Source organism: Tubulanus polymorphus, chromosome 7 (assembly GCF_964204645.1).
Source record: "Tubulanus polymorphus chromosome 7, tnTubPoly1.2, whole genome shotgun sequence".
In the NCBI taxonomy this organism is placed as follows: Eukaryota; Metazoa; Nemertea; class Palaeonemertea; order Tubulaniformes; family Tubulanidae; genus Tubulanus; species Tubulanus polymorphus.
Genome location: NC_134031.1, coordinates 17646641 through 17667946, shown reverse-complemented (window position 1 = coordinate 17667946; position 21306 = coordinate 17646641). Strand labels below are relative to the sequence as shown.

The 21306-nt window shown below is 37.4% G+C and overlaps 3 protein-coding genes across 4 annotated transcripts; 2 read left to right on the top strand and 1 right to left on the bottom strand.

Moving 5' to 3' along the window:
* The first annotated feature begins 4281 nt into the window (after nt 1-4281).
* On the top strand, nt 4282-8326 carry LOC141908076 (phytanoyl-CoA dioxygenase domain-containing protein 1-like). Its single transcript, XM_074797888.1, has 11 exons — nt 4282-4360; nt 4538-4675; nt 4832-4907; nt 4996-5043; nt 5159-5214; nt 5319-5381; nt 5531-5552; nt 5646-5771; nt 5846-5977; nt 6055-6181; nt 7113-8326. Exons 1-11 carry the CDS (start codon nt 4313-4315, stop codon nt 7165-7167), a joined length of 891 nt encoding a protein of 296 aa, XP_074653989.1. The 5' UTR covers nt 4282-4312; the 3' UTR covers nt 7168-8326.
* LOC141908074 (28S rRNA (uridine-N(3))-methyltransferase-like) lies at nt 8318-21187 on the bottom strand. Its single transcript, XM_074797884.1, has 11 exons — nt 21094-21187; nt 20425-20455; nt 19923-20045; nt 18866-18954; nt 18692-18762; nt 18214-18353; nt 10597-10727; nt 10140-10215; nt 9502-9709; nt 8988-9135; nt 8318-8457 (listed from the first exon to the last, which is right to left on the bottom strand). Exons 1-11 carry the CDS (start codon nt 21184-21186, stop codon nt 8401-8403), a joined length of 1167 nt encoding a protein of 388 aa, XP_074653985.1. The 5' UTR covers nt 21187; the 3' UTR covers nt 8318-8400.
* LOC141908075 (uncharacterized) lies at nt 12761-17629 on the top strand. Of its 2 annotated transcripts, XM_074797887.1 has the most exons (3): nt 12761-12967; nt 15235-15374; nt 16256-17629. In XM_074797887.1, exon 3 carries the CDS (start codon nt 16259-16261, stop codon nt 17300-17302), a length of 1044 nt encoding a protein of 347 aa, XP_074653988.1. In that variant the 5' UTR covers nt 12761-12967; nt 15235-15374; nt 16256-16258; the 3' UTR covers nt 17303-17629. The 2 variants fall into 2 exon arrangements, with proteins under 2 accessions (XP_074653988.1, XP_074653987.1); XM_074797886.1 differs by lacking the exon at nt 15235-15374.
* Nucleotides 21188-21306: the final 119 nt, after the last annotated feature.

Here is a 21306-nt window from a genome sequence, read left to right as displayed (position 1 = left end):
AGATCCGGTGATAGATGTTATACGATTTACAACAAACATTACAACATTCCGAAAATCACAGGAATCCGATGCACGAGCGTTGAATAATTGAAAACCTCATAATAGAAATTGAATAATAGAAAACCTCAAATATCCCTCTTCCAGAAATACCGAATAATATTTTCCCATAGACGCGAATCGTAATATAATGTAACACCGGATATCCTCTGCACAATTTTACCAGTTACTCCCGTCAACACATCCGATATAACTGTCACCAGGTTAGCAACAAAGCAAATCTATCGATATCTAAGCCAGTAAAAAATGGCTTCATTATGCTTCGGTTCTTCCAATACAAAACCTTTCAAAATAAGTCATTCATTTGACATAGTGAAGCTATTGGCGCTGATTATGTAAAACCTGGTTTTGTTTTTTTTGTCTAAATCGGCGGCACGACAGGTTGCCCGAATTTCATTGAAACAGTTGACTAATGTATACACATCTCAATTGGAATAGGATAATAAAGATATTTCTAAATAGCATAGAATTTCGAGACATTTATAGATTTGGTTGTTTAATGGCGTTTCTCCAATCACTAAATATATATTTCATTGACCTGGTTTAATAGTCACCAAGGATTTGTGAATTATTGGCTATGATTGATGAAGTAGCTTTGTGCATTCTCGCCAGAAGAAAAGTTTTCCGTCAGCACACGAGGAAGAATTGTAACTCGAAGTGCGGCCACCAGTTCCACTTTGTTCACCGACTGGAAACCGTTGTGATGACAAGTTGAGTTCGATCTTACATATAAGGGTTTTACATATACGCAGGTTCTTGGTGAACCATATGATATCCGCACATCACTCATTGCCAACATATCAAAGGTGGAATTGGGCAATAAGGCGGTCCTTGTATACTTTACTGATGATAGAAAATAAACTATTTTAACAATAACGACACTATACCGCCTTAAGACCAATGGCCGTTGATACAGATGTGATTAATACACATACCTAATTAATATTGTACGATGCATGTCGCATCGGAGTCGAGGTCATTGTAGCTGGAACAAACAATACGAGACAACATCTCACATCCACTGACAGTCAGTTATTGTGTCTATCGATGTCTCATGCAATACGGAATATCATGAAAGTTATGATGAATCATGCCTGATCCAAGAAGTTGACAGCATCATATTCGACTGAAAATTCATTCTCTAAGGTTCGTGGTTTATTTGAATGTCATTGATAATGTATGTACAGAACATAACGTTTCAGGGCTAGCACATTTTCGTTAAAGATTCTAGCGCCGATACCGTACGGTACGAAATTCGTTCTGGTACCTGGAAACAACTCGAATTTCAAAGGAGCCCTCGTTAAATTGCCATCAAAGCTCCAGGTCTAGCACTCTATTTTGTCGGTTGGTAGTAGCTGCAATTTATTGCATTACGTATATATACGGCGTGTATATGATCAGATTGATCGAATGGTAATTGCTGTCGATGAAGTTGTCATAGTAAAGGCGATGGATTGACTTCCTGTGTACGCAGTACAATCAAGGTAGTAACGTAGGGCTTGTTAATAACGTTGAGTGATCGACATCAATTCACTGGATATTTAGCGCACTTATTCGGGTGTCATAGCGATTAATCCGTATGGCATCTGATTCGTATTTTACGCCGACGTAGAATTACACAGGTTGACAACACGCCGCCGCGGCGTATCACAAATCATCCGCCAGCAAACGATTTTACGGGGGTGGGGGGGGGGGGAGGTTTCCGATTTCGTGAAATCAAAGAAAACATTTCTCGTGAAAAGTGAATTGGAGAGATTCTCATAAACATCCTTCGTCATTAGCTCTACCTGCATGAGAGTTTAATTTAACTGTTGAGATGGACCCAGAAATTCGGAAATGCAAAAAGATAGATTTTTACTACGTACTTTACTCTGCTTCCCGTGTCAAAATGTCAAAATAATTCCGAAAAGGAACATTTATACAGTGTGTTTAGTTTTCATTTCACTTTATATCAATAGATTGTGAGAAGTGCGTAAAGCCTAATACAATGATGTAAACACATATTTCCCATATCGCTTAGAGCCATAGGCTCTACACCCCAAATAAACCACATGTCAAACGACTATGTAGAAAGAAATTTCCTTCTAAAGCTATTGAAAAGAAAATACTTATAGTTCTAATTAAGTTGACAATACAAACTAGTCATAACTCAGTTCAACTGCGCCGACATAAACAGGCAATACAAATAATTTTCATTTATCGAAGAAAAAAATAAAGAAAAGAAAAACGTCCATAGAAATGCAGTGGATCTGGTTTCCATATTCTAGTCCTTGTTTTTGCGTCATAAAGATTTAAAAAAAACAGTGATAGCTTGTTTTATTGCGGCAATGTGTGTTTAAGAGTGTTTCGGATAGGCTGTCGTTTCCATGGTGAACTATGTTAGTTGTTTGTAATGCTATTCTCTATTATCCGCTGCGATAAATATTTGATAAGTTGATTAATACAAATGACTGACTCGTAAGGAACGCTACAGATGTGGCAGGTATTTGGGGAACTAAATAATGATCACACGAAGAAACCTCTTTTGGCTTTTGTTTTTCATTTAGTAGGTATCCTGATGATATTACCAACAGACTTGGTTAGTTCGTTGGTTCAAATAGCTTGATATATACTAATTTCCATTTTATTCGATCGTGGGATTTTACGTTCGAACTCTTTTTGAATACCAATGAATTGTTAACGTCTCCATGAATTGAGGTATATCATTACACACATATACTTGAGTCTAGCGATTTATACTTCCAATCAAAGACGTATCTAAACTAGATTATGTACGCCCATGTCCCAATGTAGGGCTACGGTGCCCAACAATATCTTCATTTTCAAACGAAGGCACCTGTCATTAATATTGGTGGTGCGACTCGTCGGTGGTCCGTTCATGAGTGTCAGTTAGTGGAAAAATGATAAACTACTCAGTCGACTAACTTAAAATCACTTTTGGGATCCAATTGAACTATCGTTTTATCAAATGAATGGTCATATATATCCCGGATATATATACATAACCAGCATATTGTATCACTTTTCAAGAATATTCAATGCCAAACGGAAGAGTCGTATTTGAACTGTTTTTCGTTAAAAGAACCTTACCTTCGATCGTCTCCGCCGATATATTCAAATCGTCCGTGTCTCCTTTCAATTTGTATTTGAATGCGATCGACCTCGACAACAAGTTTTTATTTTTATTGAACAGCGCGGTATAAATAAACCCACAGTCTGATCCTCGAATACCATAAAGAACGCGTTATTTTTCGTATCTCTCTCGATGAGACGGCACTGTGAGGATCTGGAAGGCGCGTTTCAGTAGCGTTGCCGCGTAAACCCGAGTATTTGTGACACATCTATATTGTTTAATCCCTCACGCGATGATGCGAGTTTGGTCGTGTTTCCTTTTTTTTGATTCGAGACTTGAGGAGCATTTTTCTTAGCCGGACACAGGGTATAAAAGTAACGGATGGGGGGGGGGGGGCGCAGCCGCGTCAGTGCGCAAACAGTGTGCTGACAAAAGACATATTCTTCAGTAACAATTTCAGCTGGAAAAAAAAGATGTGATTGTAAAAATATTTCATTGTTAACAGGGCGGATTCAGGGACCCCTGTTGGGCTAGCAAGGGCATAAACGAGGGGGGCTGGAGGTCCCCCTAGAAAATTTTGAAGATTTACAGCTGCTTGGCGCAATTCCCAAGCAATAAATGAAGTACTGATGAAGTTAAGTGCTTTCTAGAAAATTTATTGCATTTAGGTGTAGTTTCCAAACAATAATGATGGACTGAAGGATGGTGTACCTTTTTCGGTTTAAAATTGTCTGCCCTTTTTATCATCTTTTCCGGAATTGATTGACGACCGAATGTGCCCTTTTGTTTAGTATTATCTGCCTCGTCTTGTAAAAATGTGCCACTTTTCTACATTTAGAATTGGTAGGGATGAATAACTGTGTCCTTTTACTTTGGGGATGAAAATAATTTTGAAAGGGGCACGAACTTAATTTTCAACGGTAGCACGTGCCTACCGTGGACCGTCTGATAACGCGCCTGGTAAAATGCTATTCAGTATGAATAAGGACAGTTATGTTCAAAATATTATCTATTGGTCCGCGAGTTTGGTGGCAGCACCATACAGTCACCTAGCGAAATTTCAGCGAACTAATATAGTTGCTACCCGGCGGATTTCGCCAGAAGATAGTATAGTGCTGCCACCAAAATTCACCTTGATTCTTACCCTGGCATGCATTGCATGGCTCTGGCACGTGAAGTCACATGATCGTCAAAATGGCGGACGGACTGACGGATAATCAAAAACGATTTGTAAGTTGATTTTTTGAACCGATTTTTTTGCAATTTATCATAAGAACATCTCCTGAGTATTGATACTCAAAATAAGCTCAAACTAGGCCCATACCTAATCCGAATACATTTTTCGATGACATTTACAATGTGATCAGCAGGTTTCTTATGAAGTCAAAAAAACATCTAAAATTTCAGTTCGAAGATAATGGCTATTTGATCATCGAAGATTTCCTGTCGTTGAAAGATGTTGATGCCTTAGAGAATGAACATTACAAACTTATTGAAGAGATGAATCCGGCTGAGCATTCAGCTGTATTCAGTCCGACGCATCAGGTAGGCCCTATTTGAAACTCAAAAATGTATTGACTTATGGAATTTGTCTTGAGAATTAACCACAATCTTCACTGCATACCATGACTACTCTATAGTCTCAAGTCTAAATAATCATGACCAATTTCATAGCATTTATTATTGTTGAATGACTTTCAGCTTGACGACGATTACTTCCTCAATTCCGGTGACAAAATTCGATTCTTTTTTGAAGAAGATGCGGTCAATGAAAAAGGTAGAATCAAATCAAATTTTCAAAGCTTGTTCATACATCGATCTTTGAATATCTTTGTTAAGTTCATTATTATTTATATCAATAATAGGAGACTTAGTGGTGGATAAGCAGAAGTCGTGCAATAAAATTGGTCACGGTAAGCTCATGGAAAATATATCTGATTAATCAAATTGAATGTTGTTTGTTATTGATATATGAAGTTCTATTTTTCAACCTGATATTAATGGAAACAATGGCCGTTTTATTTACAGCTCTACACTGGCTGAATCCGGAGTTCAAGAGGGTAACGTTTAGTGATAAAGTTCAGGTAATTAAACCACAGCTCCTTGTAAATGAATAACGTAATAAAATAAGACAAGATTTAAAGTAATAAAATGATATTTTGTATTATAATCTTCAAATGTTTTTCAGGGTATCGCTAGAACTCTGGGGTTCGTTCGCCCTTCGGTGGTTCAGAGTATGGTTATCTTTAAGGTATGTCCGTTAACAATCTTTTATAAAGTTGAAACATACAACTTTACTCTTATGGTTCACAATCAAAGTCCGTTTACTGAAAGAGGTTTTTTCTAATTCCTCTAATAATTTTTTCTGTATTGTGATGTGATGTCTTGTTTCTTTTTCAGCAACCTGGAATAGGCGGAGTGGGTATGTGTTTAGAAATATATTCGGCGTACGCAAATCAGAACTTCTAGCACCCACTCTGTTCAATACCAGTAGATGTTGTTCTCAATTTTTCAGTGAATCCTCATCAAGATCTAACTTATCTGTGGAATGACCCTCCTAAACTAATAGGATATTGGATAGCTTTGGAGGATACGACGTTAGAAAACGGATGTCTGTGGTTTATTCCAGGCTCACATAAAGGTCTGAATCAACTTCGAAGTTTAAAGGATGTAAAACTAGTTTTCCGTTTCATTTGTATTTTTTTTCTGTTTTAGATGGGTTACGCAATGATTTCAGAATGGTTCGAAATCCCGATCGAAAATCCGTCAACGAACCATTACTGAAACACACCGCTAAGCAACCAGAATTTGAAGAGTCGAAATTCGTTCCTGGTCCCGTTAAAAAAGGTACCAGAATTTCTAAACTTAGTCGAATAAATATCAATAACCGTTCAATAATTTCTTGACTTTATAACAATTTGAAGGAACGCTGGTTCTGATTGATGGTTACGTAGTCCATAAAAGTCACAAGAACACTTCGAAAAATTCAAGGCATATTTATACCTTCCATGTCACGGAACAACATGAAACGAAGTGGAGTAAAGACAACTGGTAAGCCCACATGGAGGCATAGTATAGTACACACAGAAAAGGATACCTTGTTTTTGCTAATCAGGACCCTGTTCCACAGTTGTGAGTTAGAGTTAACTCTGAGTTAAAGCTAATTCATTTTAGATGAGTTAACTCAGAGTTGAATCTTAACTCGGAACTGTGGAACTGGACCCAGCACTTTAGTAGACCGTGATGAAATTTGTAATCAGTTAATTTCTATAACTAACGGGTCTTTGGGTTAGCCTGATCATGAAATGTACAGGGTATATAGGCGACCAGCTGGGTCATTTTTAAGTTCAGCTGAAAGGAGAAACAAGGTATCAATTTTTGTCTACTGCACCCCTGAATAATGAAATTTGAGTCAGTGAAATCTATTGTATTTCGATATTTTGTAAAAAGTGCGGGTTCATAAAAAAAATGTGCGTACAGAAAAACATTTAGTAGAAAAACATATGTCGAGTTAAACTCAATCGTCTAGCGTAATCTAATCCCGAACAGGGTGTGGGGAGTCATTGTACAACTAGTGAGCAGAACTAATGCGTGCTAGATGTCATGATAATAATACCCCGACAGTCAGGCTGAACTCAGATATCGGAGTTAGTCGACTATTTGCAAACTTAGTGAAACCAAATGGGTCAGTTTAATACCCCGAACTGTAGGATGAATGAAAATGTGCTGTAGTTCGGACCAAGTTCGAAGATGGCCGGCACTGAAATGTTTAAGATCAAACTATAGTGTCTTCGATCATAACCTTTGACTAATAGTCGATTAACTACAAAAACCGAAGTTAAATTCACACCGTGTATTCATACAACTCTCCTGTTTCACACGGCAGAGAAAATGTGCAAACAAATTTATGTATGACGACGATGTAATGTATATTTGTTGCAGTGCAGTCATTAAACCTAGATATTTTTTCTATATTTCACAGGTTACAGCCAACTGAAAACCTCGGATTTCCGTGCCTTTATGACGAAAAATGGTGATTTGTATGGATTGAATAAACGCTCATTTTTAAATGAAATCATTCTCTTGTTCGACCTAATTATACGGCATGAAAAAAGGAAAACAGAGTTTTTGGGGAATTTTATTTCTCTATACTTATCGCTATATACATTTATGTTGGTAAGACCTTATCTGAAAGGTAGCTATCCACATATAAAATCAATGAATTGTTGTTGAATTAGAGTAAGTTATTTCAAGAACAATACGGCACGTCACGGAACAGCTGTATAAACTTCAAGTCTGTCTACAGATACAACAGTTAGATGTGTGAGCATGTATGTATTTTTCATACAGAATGGGCTTTAATTAAATTACCCCGATCAATGTGACGCAGTATAGCATGGCAAGTGCCCAGTAAACATGTTTTGTGTAAGTGCACAAATACACAAACCAAACATGAGATTACATTTGCTAATCATATAGAATTTTTAAAAAAAGATATACGGTATGATACGCTTAATTTCGGATCATTTGGGACAATATTCATATGGTTATCTGGAAATTCGGATTAAAAGTTGTTTTCTTGTACATACGGAATATTAATGAACAAATCAGGTAGATAACGACCGGATTAGACTAAAATCCGGATTAAGCGGATTTGACTGCTAACAAGTGCACTTAATCTGTATCAGTGGACTGGTGATTTTTCGGCGGTGAAATTGAAAATGCGAATAAAGTGAAAACCTATTTGTGACACATACCAACCGATGTTAAATGCACCGTCCTTTCAGTTGATTTACGGGTTTAACAAGAATTAAATGGGACTGAAGCAAAAATGCGTAATAGCTATAAGTATGGATAAATTTGCTGGATTAAGAGGACTTGACTGTAGCTTCATTTCAGCATAAGTTGAACATACTCTACAAGTATAACATTTCATTAGCGAGTGGAAATGCCCAAGTCATGTATTTGTGCTATTCAACCTTTAGAACAAGACGATCACAAGCATCATAGAAATCTTATCAGATCTGAACAGCTGCATTAATCGTTAATCTATACCTGAATATGTATATGTTTCTTTCACAAAAGCATGTACACAAAGACAGGCATTCTTTTTCACAAAGACACGTGTATTCTTGTAGATTCAATTCCTTCAAAAACAATTTATTTTGAGGAAAAGGCTTTTCACGGGTAAATGTTATCATTCTATTTTATTACAATAAACATGTACAAGGCAAGCTTTGTTAATAAGACATAATTTGAATGGTCTCACGTCATCTTTTCTCTGAGATTTTCCATTGCAATGTTGACATAGTAATCAAGATGGCTTCCTGTGAAAGAAGAAAAAATTTTCAATATTTCCTTAGAGTGAAGATGAATTATCTGGAGTAATTTTTTGTCATCTTTTATGTATTGTCTATGAATATAAAGTGCACCCCTTTTTACATCGCAGAAAACTGCTCTCAAGTCAGTGAAACTTTACAAAGATTGATTTTTCTGATTGACAACTCATTTTAAACACAACTGAGTAAAGCGGAGTCTGCTGTCCTAAAACAGGGTGGCCGCTTTTATTAAATCAGCTTTCCCCCCGACTATTCCCTGACATATAAGTTGTTTTCCCTGTCTTTATCTTCTAAGAATCCAATGAATTAAAAGAGCCAAAATATGTTAAACATAGACGGAAACTGTTTGATTATGCACATGATCTAACTATCTGAACAAATTTCCCTAATTTTTCACAAAATATTATTCCCGACTTTTTTAAAGAAAAGAAAATTCCCTGGCTTATCCCTGATTTCTAGGTAAGCGGCCACACTGACTTATATCGATAAGTAATAGAATGAATCTTCATTATGCTGACCTCAGTTCTGATCGTACGACTGCCTTGATCTGGACACGTGTTGATGTAGTGATTGAACAATAAACTAGGATCATCGACATCTAGCAATTCATCTGCCTCTAAACTTGCCTCTAAACCCTTAACGCCTCCAAAAACGATAAGTAAATGCCTGAAAAATAATGTTAGTCGATAATCATTTTCAATTCGTGATCACTTGAAAATTTAAGTGTTGCCTGGTTTAATTAAACAAACATTTGATTAATTTCATACCGGATACAAAGCAATATCGGCTATAACGAACATACTTCATCAGAGGACCTGAGAATATATCTTTATTGCGGCCGATATTTCATTACAAGCGTGTGTACACTGTAGTACAACAACATTCAAAAAACTCTCATAATGCATCACTGCTTCACTCAGAATGTCAAAATCCTCTCAAGACTTTTCAACATAATTTTGATATCTCGTGAGTGTGGCTAAGGTTTTTAGTTACTGGTAGAATTTTCCAAGTCGGTAATTATCAATGGCTTACTGGAATTGCGGTAAAGATAACTCGTCGGCTGATTGACCCCTTTCCGATGTGCCGATTAGACAGTCATATCCGTTATCGCTAAAAGGACAGGCTGTGAAGACTTCGCTGAGACTTTTGGCAATCCTAACAGAATAACCCCAGTAGAGACCGGCGTTTGTCCTCGGAGTAGTAGGCGCCACAATTTTGCCCGTCACCTTTTTCTTCTCCGCTAAAAAAGATCAAATTTTAGTGTGAAATACATAATTCGGTACTTTTAAATCAAATATGATTTCATAACCGGAATACATTGGTTTAGGCGTTGGTTGAGCAGAAACGTATGTTTATATTTATTGATCCAGATGCTGCAGAAGAATCACGCAGCGTAAATGTTTATTCAATAGCTGCTCTTTAACAGGTAATGACATCTTTTGTAGTAAATCAATGTTGCGGCAATCTATGTCCGGTTTACAGAGTTAGTTGCCATGGAGAAGTGAAATTTTCAGCTTATTCCTGATGTGGATCTTATCTGGATAATCATTTACATTCCACCTGTATGTAATGATACACGCATGTAAAATGTGAGGTTTTCCCATAATCTCGTTGGTCCCCGCTGATCTGAATCAAGCGGCTTTGACCGCAGCAGATCTCTCGACTCTTACCAGCAGTTTTATAATCATCTATTTTCACGGTGACTCTAATTCCGGGCTGGACGCATCGATCAACTTTCACTTCTCTCTAAAAAATAAAATGACAACTCGCAATTGAAAAAATCGTATTTTCTCGTTAAAAAGAAAAGAAATGGCAAAAAAGATATTTGGACGAGTGTGTCTGGGATTGAGATCCTTTGCAAGGGATCAGGCATTCTTTGAAGTGGGTGGACCTGAAAATCGAAATGGGCACTCAATTTGAAAAGGGAAGATTTGGCAATGCGAGGGCTGCCAGCGAAGCATTCGTGGTGCTGGGGGGCCCTATCACCGAAAATTTAAAAACAAAAATGGGGCCGCTACTTTGTGTCGTCTTTTTAATATTTTCTTTGCAAAAAACATTTGCGACGGTGTCGTCCACACCCTAAATCTGTCCTCGCACTGCCACATAGCGGGATCAAACTTAACGTACCTGATTCCAACCTACATCGACCAGAGATCCTTTGTTATCTTTTACCGGTTTATTCAACACGACGCCATCGCGATATTCACAAACATCCTCGGCTCTCATGTGATGGGGACAGTCGAGTGGATTTAACAAACCTGAAAACATACAACAAAATATCGTAGCGATGAGTCTAATAATAATAACAAGAATAATGATAATGAAATAATAATAATAATAGTTTCTTGTATAGCGCTTTTCCATATAAAAGCATGCTCAAAACGCTTATATCTCCAAGGCGCCATGAAAAAAAGCCAAGATTTAACTGTCTTTTAAAACTGTCCAGGGATGAAGACATTCTGAGGTTGGTAAACTGTTCCATAGGTTTGGGGCGGAAACAGACCAGGCGCGATAACCCATATTAGAGTTAGCATGATTCACAACAAAGGAGATTGAATCTGAGGATCTCGTCGATCCAACGTATTTAACAATATAAAACCAGTAAATAATCTATAAAGAATAACTGTATTTATAATCTTTCTTTTATCTTATCATAAGGAATTTGATTGATTTGATGTTACGCTCGTTTATGGTTTGTCACTAAAAAACCCACCAGTCAAACCTGCTGGCAACGAAATAGCGAGTTTGATTTTGAAACCATGAAATTGAAATTATTAGTGGGGAGGATCCTGCCAGGCCATGATTGCCATAAAAAGTAGTACACTGAATGGGGTAATACTGAGGTTCCCACTTCCCCGGGCGGTCTCCACAATTCAAAGCCAATATGAGCTATAGTCAAAGTCTTTTACATAACGCCGTCCTTTTTTAATACCACTGCTCACATAACACCAACGTTGTTAGATCGGAGAACATGAAATGAGTATGAATATACTATTCTTGACAACACCAAATTTTCTATATTTTTGCTACGTTTTTTTCAGTCACGATGAAATGTTTTTCAGATATGTTTTCGTTGAATATGGAGTATGATAGCAAGTAGAATAAAGCTCCAACTGAGAAATCGTTAGGCCTATGAAGAGTGCATATGTAATAAGACACATGCACATGGTTTGCAATATCTTTTTACACTGCCTTGTTTTTTCTATGCAGCTGCATTGTAATGATTAAACATTATCAATATTTACAAACCGATGGTGTATTGTACTTTCCATCAGTTAACTGATTGCCACGATAAACCGATATGTAAGCCTGGCGAACTAAAGCTATGCGCTGTGTATGCGAATCTGCAAGAGTTAAAGAAACTGTTGATGATATCCAAAAATGTTTCACAGTTAAAACCAACCTGGCAGTAATTCAAGTTTGAATAAAATTCGAATTGAAAAACTCGACATTATATTTCTTCTTGCTACAGGGTTATTACGGGTTTCCCAATTTCATTTTCCATAACTTTTCCATGCCCAGATTAGAAATTTTCCACACCCCTTAGTTAGGCCTACGATCGCCAACCTAGATTAGGCAATGTAGGCCCATTCGAAGCAAATCAATACCATCAACTAGGCGTTTTCGTAAAGTTTGTCATCAAATGTGTAGTAAGACATTTAGGCTTATAACCTCAAAAAATGGAAGGACAATTCCTATTTTGAGGCCATTTTCTGATTTTCCACAACTTTTCCATAGCCATAGAGATAAAAACAAAATTTCTATAGCTTTTCAAGGGCCATTTTTCAAAACATTCCAAAACCGGTAAGAATCCTGTTATCAAAAGAAACAAACCACGGTAATTTCATCAGTGTTTGTGAGTTTTTAAGCCAATATCTTTTAAGACATTTCACTGCAAATGACATAGCGCATAAACAGCTGATATTTTCATTCAAGCTTAAATGATATTTGATAGATCATCGTCCGTAAAACGAAGCTATTCATCAAAACTGTTGAAGCATGTCTTGAAATGTACACAACGTGTCCTGACTGACCAGTACTGCTCATCATAGTGACCATTCATTCATTGACAGATTTGAAATGAGTAAGTTTTTTTGCTGGCACCCGCGATTGAGATTGCTCAGAAAAACAATCAATGCTGAGCGTTGATATCATTTCGTATCATTATATCTCAGCTCATAAGGCAATCAAACAAACAGTGACCGAGATCTATATTTAGACTATCTTATTTCAAGCGACTACAAGTCTGTACAGTGCGTTCAGTGTATAATGAGTAATTTTCAGATATCGTATATCTCTGTCTATCTGCGGGTAATAAATGTATTGTCAAATCTTACGCTAGGAGAATTACAATTTTTTAGCTAGACGCCCTCTACTGTGCAGTAGGCAGCTTTAGCTTTTAGTACAGAATACAAACAGATGTGGACGAGTGCTGATCAGAGTGCTGATCGCTGATCAGATGTTTGCCAGGAAACTGAAAATACTTTATCAGCAAAAGGTACGTTTTAAGTCAAATGCAATATATAGAAATACATACATATATTCTGTAAACAGATAGAGATATATAGATATGACATCATGTATATAGGATTCGGTTCAAGTTCACTGGTATCGAACTAGAAATTAGTTCATTTTCAAATTACTCGACTCAAAATCAAAGGGAACAAAAGTGAAATAAACGTCATAAAAGTGTCAAGCCATAAAGCATTTGGGAGGTTTCATGATGAGGACAGTTTTTTCCCGGGCTTTTTAAGGTGTCCACTTATTGCAACAGTATCAATCGAACGAACAGCCGTTTTTCGAGAGGATTTAAATGCACATTTGAAAATGTGATTATACTGAATTTATATTCCATTTATGCATACGACGTATGCCAACAATAGCAACATGAATACTACTTACTAAACCTACAATGTGCAGTGGCTGCATAATATTACTACGGAGACCTAGATTTTGCGAAGAGGATCGAGAACATCAACTATGTCATTGTGACCATTATTGGGTCAAATTACCACCTCCGTAATAACGCAAACTTAACCGATAGCATATTGGTAGTGGTAATAGGCGTAATTGATTACTCCAAGGTTGTTTTACTTGATGAACGAGAGTGGATTCGTAGGATGAATTTCTAGCTCGCAACTCGGGCAATGTAGACTTTTATAGAAATGCTTCACAAGACAACTTCGACAGACTGAAACATGATCAAATACATTAAGCGTGTATGTTCCGAATAGCAGCGCTGAACTTCAAGCATTAAAATCCCCGAAGTACTTGTCACATCCCAAAAGGGCACTCGATGTACAGAAAGGCAATATTAGGTGTTTAGGGAAACTGAATGCTATTGTTTTGCTCAGTTAGTTGACAAACTAAGAATTCATCAGTTTGCTTTTATCTACATGTCTTTGAGCGAAGTCCCGTCGGACACTCCGCTAACTAACAGTTCTGTATACATGTACCATCTCCTAATGCCAGGGACAGTCGGCGTTGGTAGTTCCTTTAGCGAAAGGACATTTTACCAACCAGGAAATTATTCTACAAGTCGATATAACCGTGTAAATCTTACGAACGAAAGCTTGATGAGTTTCTACTAGGTTTCTACTAACTAAACCCGTGACAAGTACGTTGGTCTAGAAATGGGGTTTACAAGTATTAACCCCGAAACGGTCGGACAAAAACTTTTCAATATCTACTGTCAGTTTTTACTTATTAACTCTCAACTGAGATCAATATCAGTCTACCAGTCAGACTAGTCAGTCAAGCGTTGCGGTCTCAATAAATCTTCAATTTTTTTGTGATTTATGTATATATGTCCATGACGTATGCTATTTGTATGTATTCAAATTAAAAATCACACAACTATAAGCACTTATAGTTCGCTTATAGTTCTATGGTGAAATAAGGCGATATGATCGCGGTCCGGTATCACACCCAGATTTTTGGCTAAATGAGAGCACTATATATCTCCCTTTACAGATGGTTTTAAACAAGGCCACTTTTCAGAATAGAAGTCGATGATTCGATTTCTTAGTAGCCGGCGATGAATCGACGTCATTATCATTACCCACGCTGGCAATGCTTAAGCATTGTTATTTAGTTGAGCTTGTTTATGTCGAATCCCACACAAGATTTTTATAGCTTACATAAAAATTAAAACCCCAAGGTAATTTCGTTTACTAAAGCAATGATTCTTTTTCTCCCTGAATTATCACGTTATTTAATCACCTGATGCTTCTACATTTTTGAACGGCTGAAACAAATCACACAGGTGTTGCCGGATTAACAGCTGGATATCAAACTGCTAGGGTTTCGTCAAAAACTGTGTATCTAATAATTTTCGTCCAATCAATTAATCAATCAATCAATCAATCAAGGAATACATTGTTAACCAATTCTTCAAATTCAATATAATGTTTATAATAAAAGTTATGAAAATTCCAATTACTAATCAAAATTACTAATCAATGAGTTAAAAACCATTTTACTAATCATGTGTATAAAATTACTAATCAAAATTAACCATTAACAAATCATGTTGATATAAATTACTAATTCAACGAGTTGACTGATTAACCAATAGAGAAGAAATCACCGATCATCGTATTTTTCGATGATAGTGATGAAAATCGTATTTTTCAAAAGTCAGGTCGTAGCGTCGTAATGACGCATGAAAACTACGGTGATATCATAGGGGTAGGCAGGTCTGCGGTATTTATCAAATTGGTGTCAAGTATTTCTGACATACATTCTTTCACGTTTTCAAAATAGATATCGGCGTTTCGATCAAGGCAATCATCTGGTCATGTCTCCTTAGATAAGCCATACACACGCATGCTTACAAAATTAGACTGTAGGCCCAATGCTCAATCTAGTGGGATAGATGATTGGATACCGCTGGGCTTGATCAGGTATAGGATATTCTGAATTTCTAATCAATCTAATCTAGGCTAAAAAAAATTATAATACCTCATTTCGCATTTCTGCTGAGCTTAAAAGTTGATGCGGCCGGCTGCCTATCCACCCTGTACATTACTTTTTGTAAAATCAATGATCAAGCTAACCATAACAGACGTTTGGCAGTTATAGGAATAAAGTGACTACAAACTTTATCGCAGTTTACAAAATTTACCCGGCCGATTAGGTGTGAAACAAGCCCTGTATCATTTACTTTTTGCCCTAATAAAATTTGATGATCATTCAGTAAATCTCGCCTTACATGGTCAACTCGGATTTTAACTAACTGAGACATTTCAAACTTCCTAACGTATTTTCCTATCTTTTAAGATCAGCAGCCTAAATCATTATACACGATTTTAGTTTTGATTGATCGTTTCGCTAATACTTACGCCATCTTTGAAATAATTTGCACCGAAAGAATTTCGTAAAGCACTTTTAGACTCAATCGAAAGTTATCAACAATTTCGCCGGTCTCAGTTTGTCTGAGCTGGACAACGTTTACTCTATTCAAATCTCGGGCAACATAATAGAACGATAACCACACTCAAACGTGGTGAACGGATAATAAGATAAAAACCCACTATTTACAGATTAAATGAATTTAAAAACAAGAATTTATTTATTCAATCTAAAATATGAAGAATACACGACGTTTCGATCTCACCCTAGAGATCATTGTCAGGTGTCACCTGAATAAATAAATTCTTGTTTTTAAATTCTTTTAATCTGTAGATAGTGGGATTTTATCGTAAAATCTGGGGCATATTATAGGCCTGTAAAATGCGAATCGATCATAAAATATGACGAAAATTTCCGCTTTTTATCTTTCTAGAAAATGTCGCTGCCGAGCCGGTTGAAATTCCTAATGATCGTCGCGATAACGATACTGGTCGTGTGTTTATACAGAGATCATCGTTCGCGACATCATCAAACGAAAAACACGATCGTCGCGCGAACGATAAAACCGACGAAAACATCGGTTAAACAAAAAACGCCGGTTAAACAAAACGTTAATCCGCCGCGCGCGGAGATCGAGTTAAACGCCGAATGGATGTACGAAATACCGGCAACCGGCGAGAAGAAACGCATGCACGTTCACAAACCGCAACCGGGATTTCTCGTGCCGAACGTCATGCACTATACGTGGTACGACGACCGGCCGAATCGTATGAACTTCCGTTTTCACCACATGCTCAGTCTGCTCAGCGCGTACAAGAACAACAAACCCGAAGCGCTTTATCTGTGGTACGAGACGATGCCGCGCGGCCCGATCTGGGCGCGCACGTTGAAACTGATACCGAACGTGCGTCCCGTGCATCGACCGGGCCCGACGTCGATATACGGCAATTCGATTCGCGTTCAAGAACACAAATCCGACGTCGTTCGCTTGGAAGCGGTGCTCGCGTACGGCGGCATCTACACCGACCTGGACGTCATCGTGCTCAAATCGATGGACCCGTTGCGCAAGTTCCCGATGACGATGGGCCTCGAAGAACCGATGATGCTTTGCAACGGTATCATCATCTCGGCGCCGCAGGCCGAGTTTCTAAAAATTTGGCACAACGAGTACAAAAATTTCAGCGACGCTCAGTGGGCGGTTCACTCGGTCGTCGTACCGGCGCAACTAGCTAAAAAATACCCGCAACTGATACAAATCGAACGAAATAGCCTGCATCGACCGAATTGGAGACCGGAGGAACGTAAACTGATGTACAACCCAGGTTCTAATTACGATTACAGTAAAAACTACGCCGTTCATCTTTACTATCGATGGCACAACATCGAACATAACGATAACGACATCAAACTGATCAACTCGACGATGGGTCGGATATTTCGACAGACGTTGTACGGCTCGCCGAACCTAATCCCGAACTAATCAAAAAAATGCTTTAACGAGCCGAAGCTGGGCGCATTTACAAACAAGGCTACGGTGGAACGTCGTTTTAACGACCTCAGATATAACGATTTATCGGTTAATACGAACCTATAATTTCGTACCAATATTAATTGCTTTCATACTGGATATACCGAACTATCGGTTATAACGAACAGATTTTCTCATCCCCTCCGTTGCAACGAGGTTCCACAGTTTTTCTACAAATGCATTCCAATTTGTTGTTATAGATAAATTCTTTTATTATTTGAAGTTGCGAAATAAAATCTATCCCACATATATTTTAGATACTGATTCTTATGATATCATATACGTATGTACTTTGTGTTGATTTATAATACTGATTTCCAGCATATGTCAAGTGTAGCTGTCCAGATGCTAATGTTTTCCATTTTCATCTTGATTATTGCATCACCTGGGCAAAATTCTCAAAATCTCCCCATTCTGATTCATGTGATGACAACCAATTATTGCTCCAACTGCCCCAGAATTCATGTGCTTCAGAGCAGATTTATTTGTCGCAGAGAAGAGTCTACTACCGGTATAAATCCTTTCGATGAACGGCCATTAACTTCAAAAACTTAATATCAAAAATGCTAAACCCGTATCTAAAGCTACCTATGCCCTGTTTTTCCATCAACAATGATTCCAAATTTGTATAAAGAGCAACTAATTTGTCACCATTATTTTCCATACATTAGGATACCGGAACTGCTACTGTGGCAAGTGAGGATTCTGCAACGATCGGTCAGGTTCGCTATTGGTTACCGAGTAACTGCGCTTCAATTTCTTCTACATTTTGGTTCAAATTCAAATTGAGTTTTCTCATAAGCGCCGTTATCCCGTTGCAGACGTTTTCTTCGTCAACGATAAATAAATGATGAAACACTGACCGGCGTATTGTAGATCTTTGTGTCGTGGAAATAATGCTTTCCTCAAATACTGCGGACATTCCAAATACTGTAAAATACGCGCCAACTGTAGATTCGCTTTGCCTTCTTTTTGTGCGGAAGTTAGATCACCATCTTCAGTCCTAGAGGAAATCAAAGTCAAATGTTCTTATAAGGAGATTAACTAGTTGTACTGCAGACTCTCATAACTATACACCTGGGAATCGCGCAGAAAAACTCGGAAACATTTCTTTAGATCAGTTCGTTTCTTGTCGCCTGGTAAACTTATAACCCAGAAAATTGACCTTTAGTAAGAAAGCCAATTTTTGGAAAAACAAAATTTCTTAGACATTGGATGATCTTGCGGATTCCGAGGGTCTAGTGTAATTATCAAATCTATATCTCGGAAAGCGACGATTCATTCACGTATTCTTCTAGAAATTCATTTCGAATAATTTAATTTTCGCGTATGAATACTAACTTGGTCAACGTTCCCGTTTCGTCGAAAACTATTATTTCATCCACGTTGAAAACGACAGCTGAACGAGCAATCTAGAATATACACATGTACATAGCATACAATGAAACACATTCACTTAGTGTATACTTAACCGAAAGATGAATTCTCAAAACGATTAATGGAATATTATATCACCTGTCCGGCCAGATATGTGCGTAGCTCAGTTGACTGTGCATTATCTAATATCGAACCAGGAACTGCTATGCTTACTGTGAATTGTGGCCCTTGAAAATAAGCCATACCGATTAACAATTTTGAATTCGATGATTTTGACCGTAACAACCAATACGAATGTAGCGATGACGCCTGAATTTCTATGATTAAATACGAAAATCTAATTCAGTACCTAAAATGAATGTAAAATCCCACAGTTGTTGAAAGACTAAAATTTGAATTCAAAATACAGTAGACTCTGCCCGAGTAAGATCCAATCAACTCCGATTACTGTTCAACTCGGATTTTTGTTGAAATATTTTTTGTTACACAATTCATGAAATACATAACATCCAACTCGGATATCACACAAGCTGATCACATTTTCATGGTTCCAAGAGACCTGACTTCAGCTGAGTCTACTGCACTAGAAATGTTTCAGTACCTACGACCCTTCTTCAGTCTAAACATAACATTTTTCAATGAAGAAGACTCATATGACTCGTTTTTGAAATAAACTTTATAGTCTTTCAATAATGTGGGATTTCACATTCCAAATGACGAGGTATTGTGATCTTACTGATTCAACAATTCAATACATAGCCTATAAAACAAATTATGACTAGTTGTTGATTATAATCTTTACCCTTCCAATGAAATCGTCATTAACAATTGATTGTTATGTAATTATGGCCAGATCATTTGTCGAATGATTAGGCCTACTCCAAGTTCCAGCAGAGAACAAGAAATTCTGCTCATTCATGACATCTAGTATGAAATTACTTTATTTTCGGTGAAAATTCACAGATTATTCTGTATCGGATGCAGCAGTTATAGAAATTAACTGATTACAAATTCTAGTGTAGTTTACAAAAGTGACCTGGCTCTATTCTAGCTTAAATTTTGATAGCAAACTCTGATGTGGTAAACTGACAATGGAGGATCCCGTTAACCGTTAAAGAAACTCTCTAAAATCATAAAAAAGTTATAGGACTGGTACTCTACAAGGAAGAATCAACAAAATCCATCATAATCCTACCCTTAGTAACTGCAACTTCTTTTTCATCGTTTGCCTGTTTTTCAGCTGCCTCCTTTTTCCTGATTTTCGATTTTAATTTCTTGATAAGTTTCTCTTCTTTCCATTTTCTTTTTTCGGCACGAACTGAAAATTGAGTTTTGAAAGGATTGTGACGATTTTCATCGAAGTTGATTTCATCGATTTACGACGGTTTCAGTGTACGACAGTGGAACCTCATTATGACGAACTTCAAAGGGCAGGGTTTAGTTTCATGACAAAGTTAAAACTCTATTGGTTACGTCATGTTTCCAATGTGTAAAACTAAAATTAGAACTCAACTATTTTAGCTTTAACTTTCTCGTGAAATTTAACCGAGAAAAGAAATTCCTTAAAACCATTACTGTTGGATTTGTTGTTTGATAGATCTGATATGATCATGTCTTCCCGATACCAGCTTTTAGTTGTTATACAGAAGTTGGTTTTAATGATAAGGTCCCATTGTAGATAGGTCACAATATCTTACTTTGTGTATTCCATTTTTTCCAAGCACCTCCCTAAGGTTTGAAAAAGAAAATACAGTAATCTCATTTAACTAGCAGTTTCATTTATATGCCTATATAGTTTAAATACCAGTCGTTGTCATGGGTTGTTTGGGGAACGACGGCTAGGTAGGCTACTGGACTAAATGCCTATAGCAGGCGCCTAGTAAGTAAGCAATGTTTAATTGCTACTGTCAAATGCCGATTTTGAACAGGTTCTAAATATTGCCGCGTCAAATTTACTTAATTTCTTCAAAAACGTGGTATTCAAAGAAAAAAAGCATCATTCAGTAAAATATTGCTGTTCCAACGCCACTGACTGTTGGCGCCTACTGTGATCCATCATCATTTTTTGTTTTTGTGAAATCGACATCAACACATCTAAACATCAGCAACACCAAGGGGCTATACTCTTGACTTACTACAGAAAACACGTTTTTAAAATCGTGTGAACTTTTTTGTGCGCTTACTAGTTAGGCGTAGTAAGTAGGGTGGTAGGCCTATAGCGAGTAGAGTAGTGTAAGCTGCAGGCGGCAGTGCAGCGTTTAGTGGTTGTTGGCTAGTTGGTGGGGGTTGTACTCAACTGCGACTGGTTTGCATGTCAAATATAAAGGCCGATTGCATTAAGGAATGTTTCATTTTAATAATGTTACCGATGAGTATGGGTCTGGTCGTTCTATTTTTTCTGTAACGTCCGAATCATTCTTTTGCACGTCGGTTTTACTTTTTTTACTGGAGGCGGCCATTTTGAAAGTGGCGCCACTGTACGGTTCAATTAGTAATCTCACTATTATTGCGGGTTTACATTACAGAGTATCTTCAGCTATTTTATTGCACTAAAAATCTACATCCGATAACACAAATGC

Bases quoted from the DNA above. Each gene is read 5' to 3' on its own strand.
- LOC141908076 (XM_074797888.1), top strand. From the start codon at position 4,313: ATGATCGTCAAAATGGCGGACGGACTGACGGATAATCAAAAACGATTT. The intron at 5,044-5,158 runs GTAAGCTCATGG...TTTTATTTACAG, and splicing joins GTGCAATAAAATTGGTCACG to CTCTACACTGGCTGAATCCG. The intron at 5,978-6,054 runs GTACCAGAATTT...AACAATTTGAAG, and splicing joins TCCTGGTCCCGTTAAAAAAG to GAACGCTGGTTCTGATTGAT.
- LOC141908075 (XM_074797886.1), top strand. From the start codon at position 12,929: ATGTTTGCCAGGAAACTGAAAATACTTTATCAGCAAAAG. The intron at 12,968-16,255 runs GTACGTTTTAAG...TTATCTTTCTAG, and splicing joins AAATACTTTATCAGCAAAAG to AAAATGTCGCTGCCGAGCCG.
- LOC141908074 (XM_074797884.1), bottom strand. From the start codon at position 21,186: ATGGCCGCCTCCAGTAAAAAAAGTAAAACCGACGTGCAAAAGAATGAT. The intron at 18,955-19,922 runs GTAGGATTATGA...CTTATTTTCAAG, and splicing joins AGAAGTTGCAGTTACTAAGG to GGCCACAATTCACAGTAAGC. The intron at 10,728-18,213 runs GTCAGTGTTTCA...GTATGTTTTCAG, and splicing joins CAAAGATCTACAATACGCCG to GTTTGTTAAATCCACTCGAC.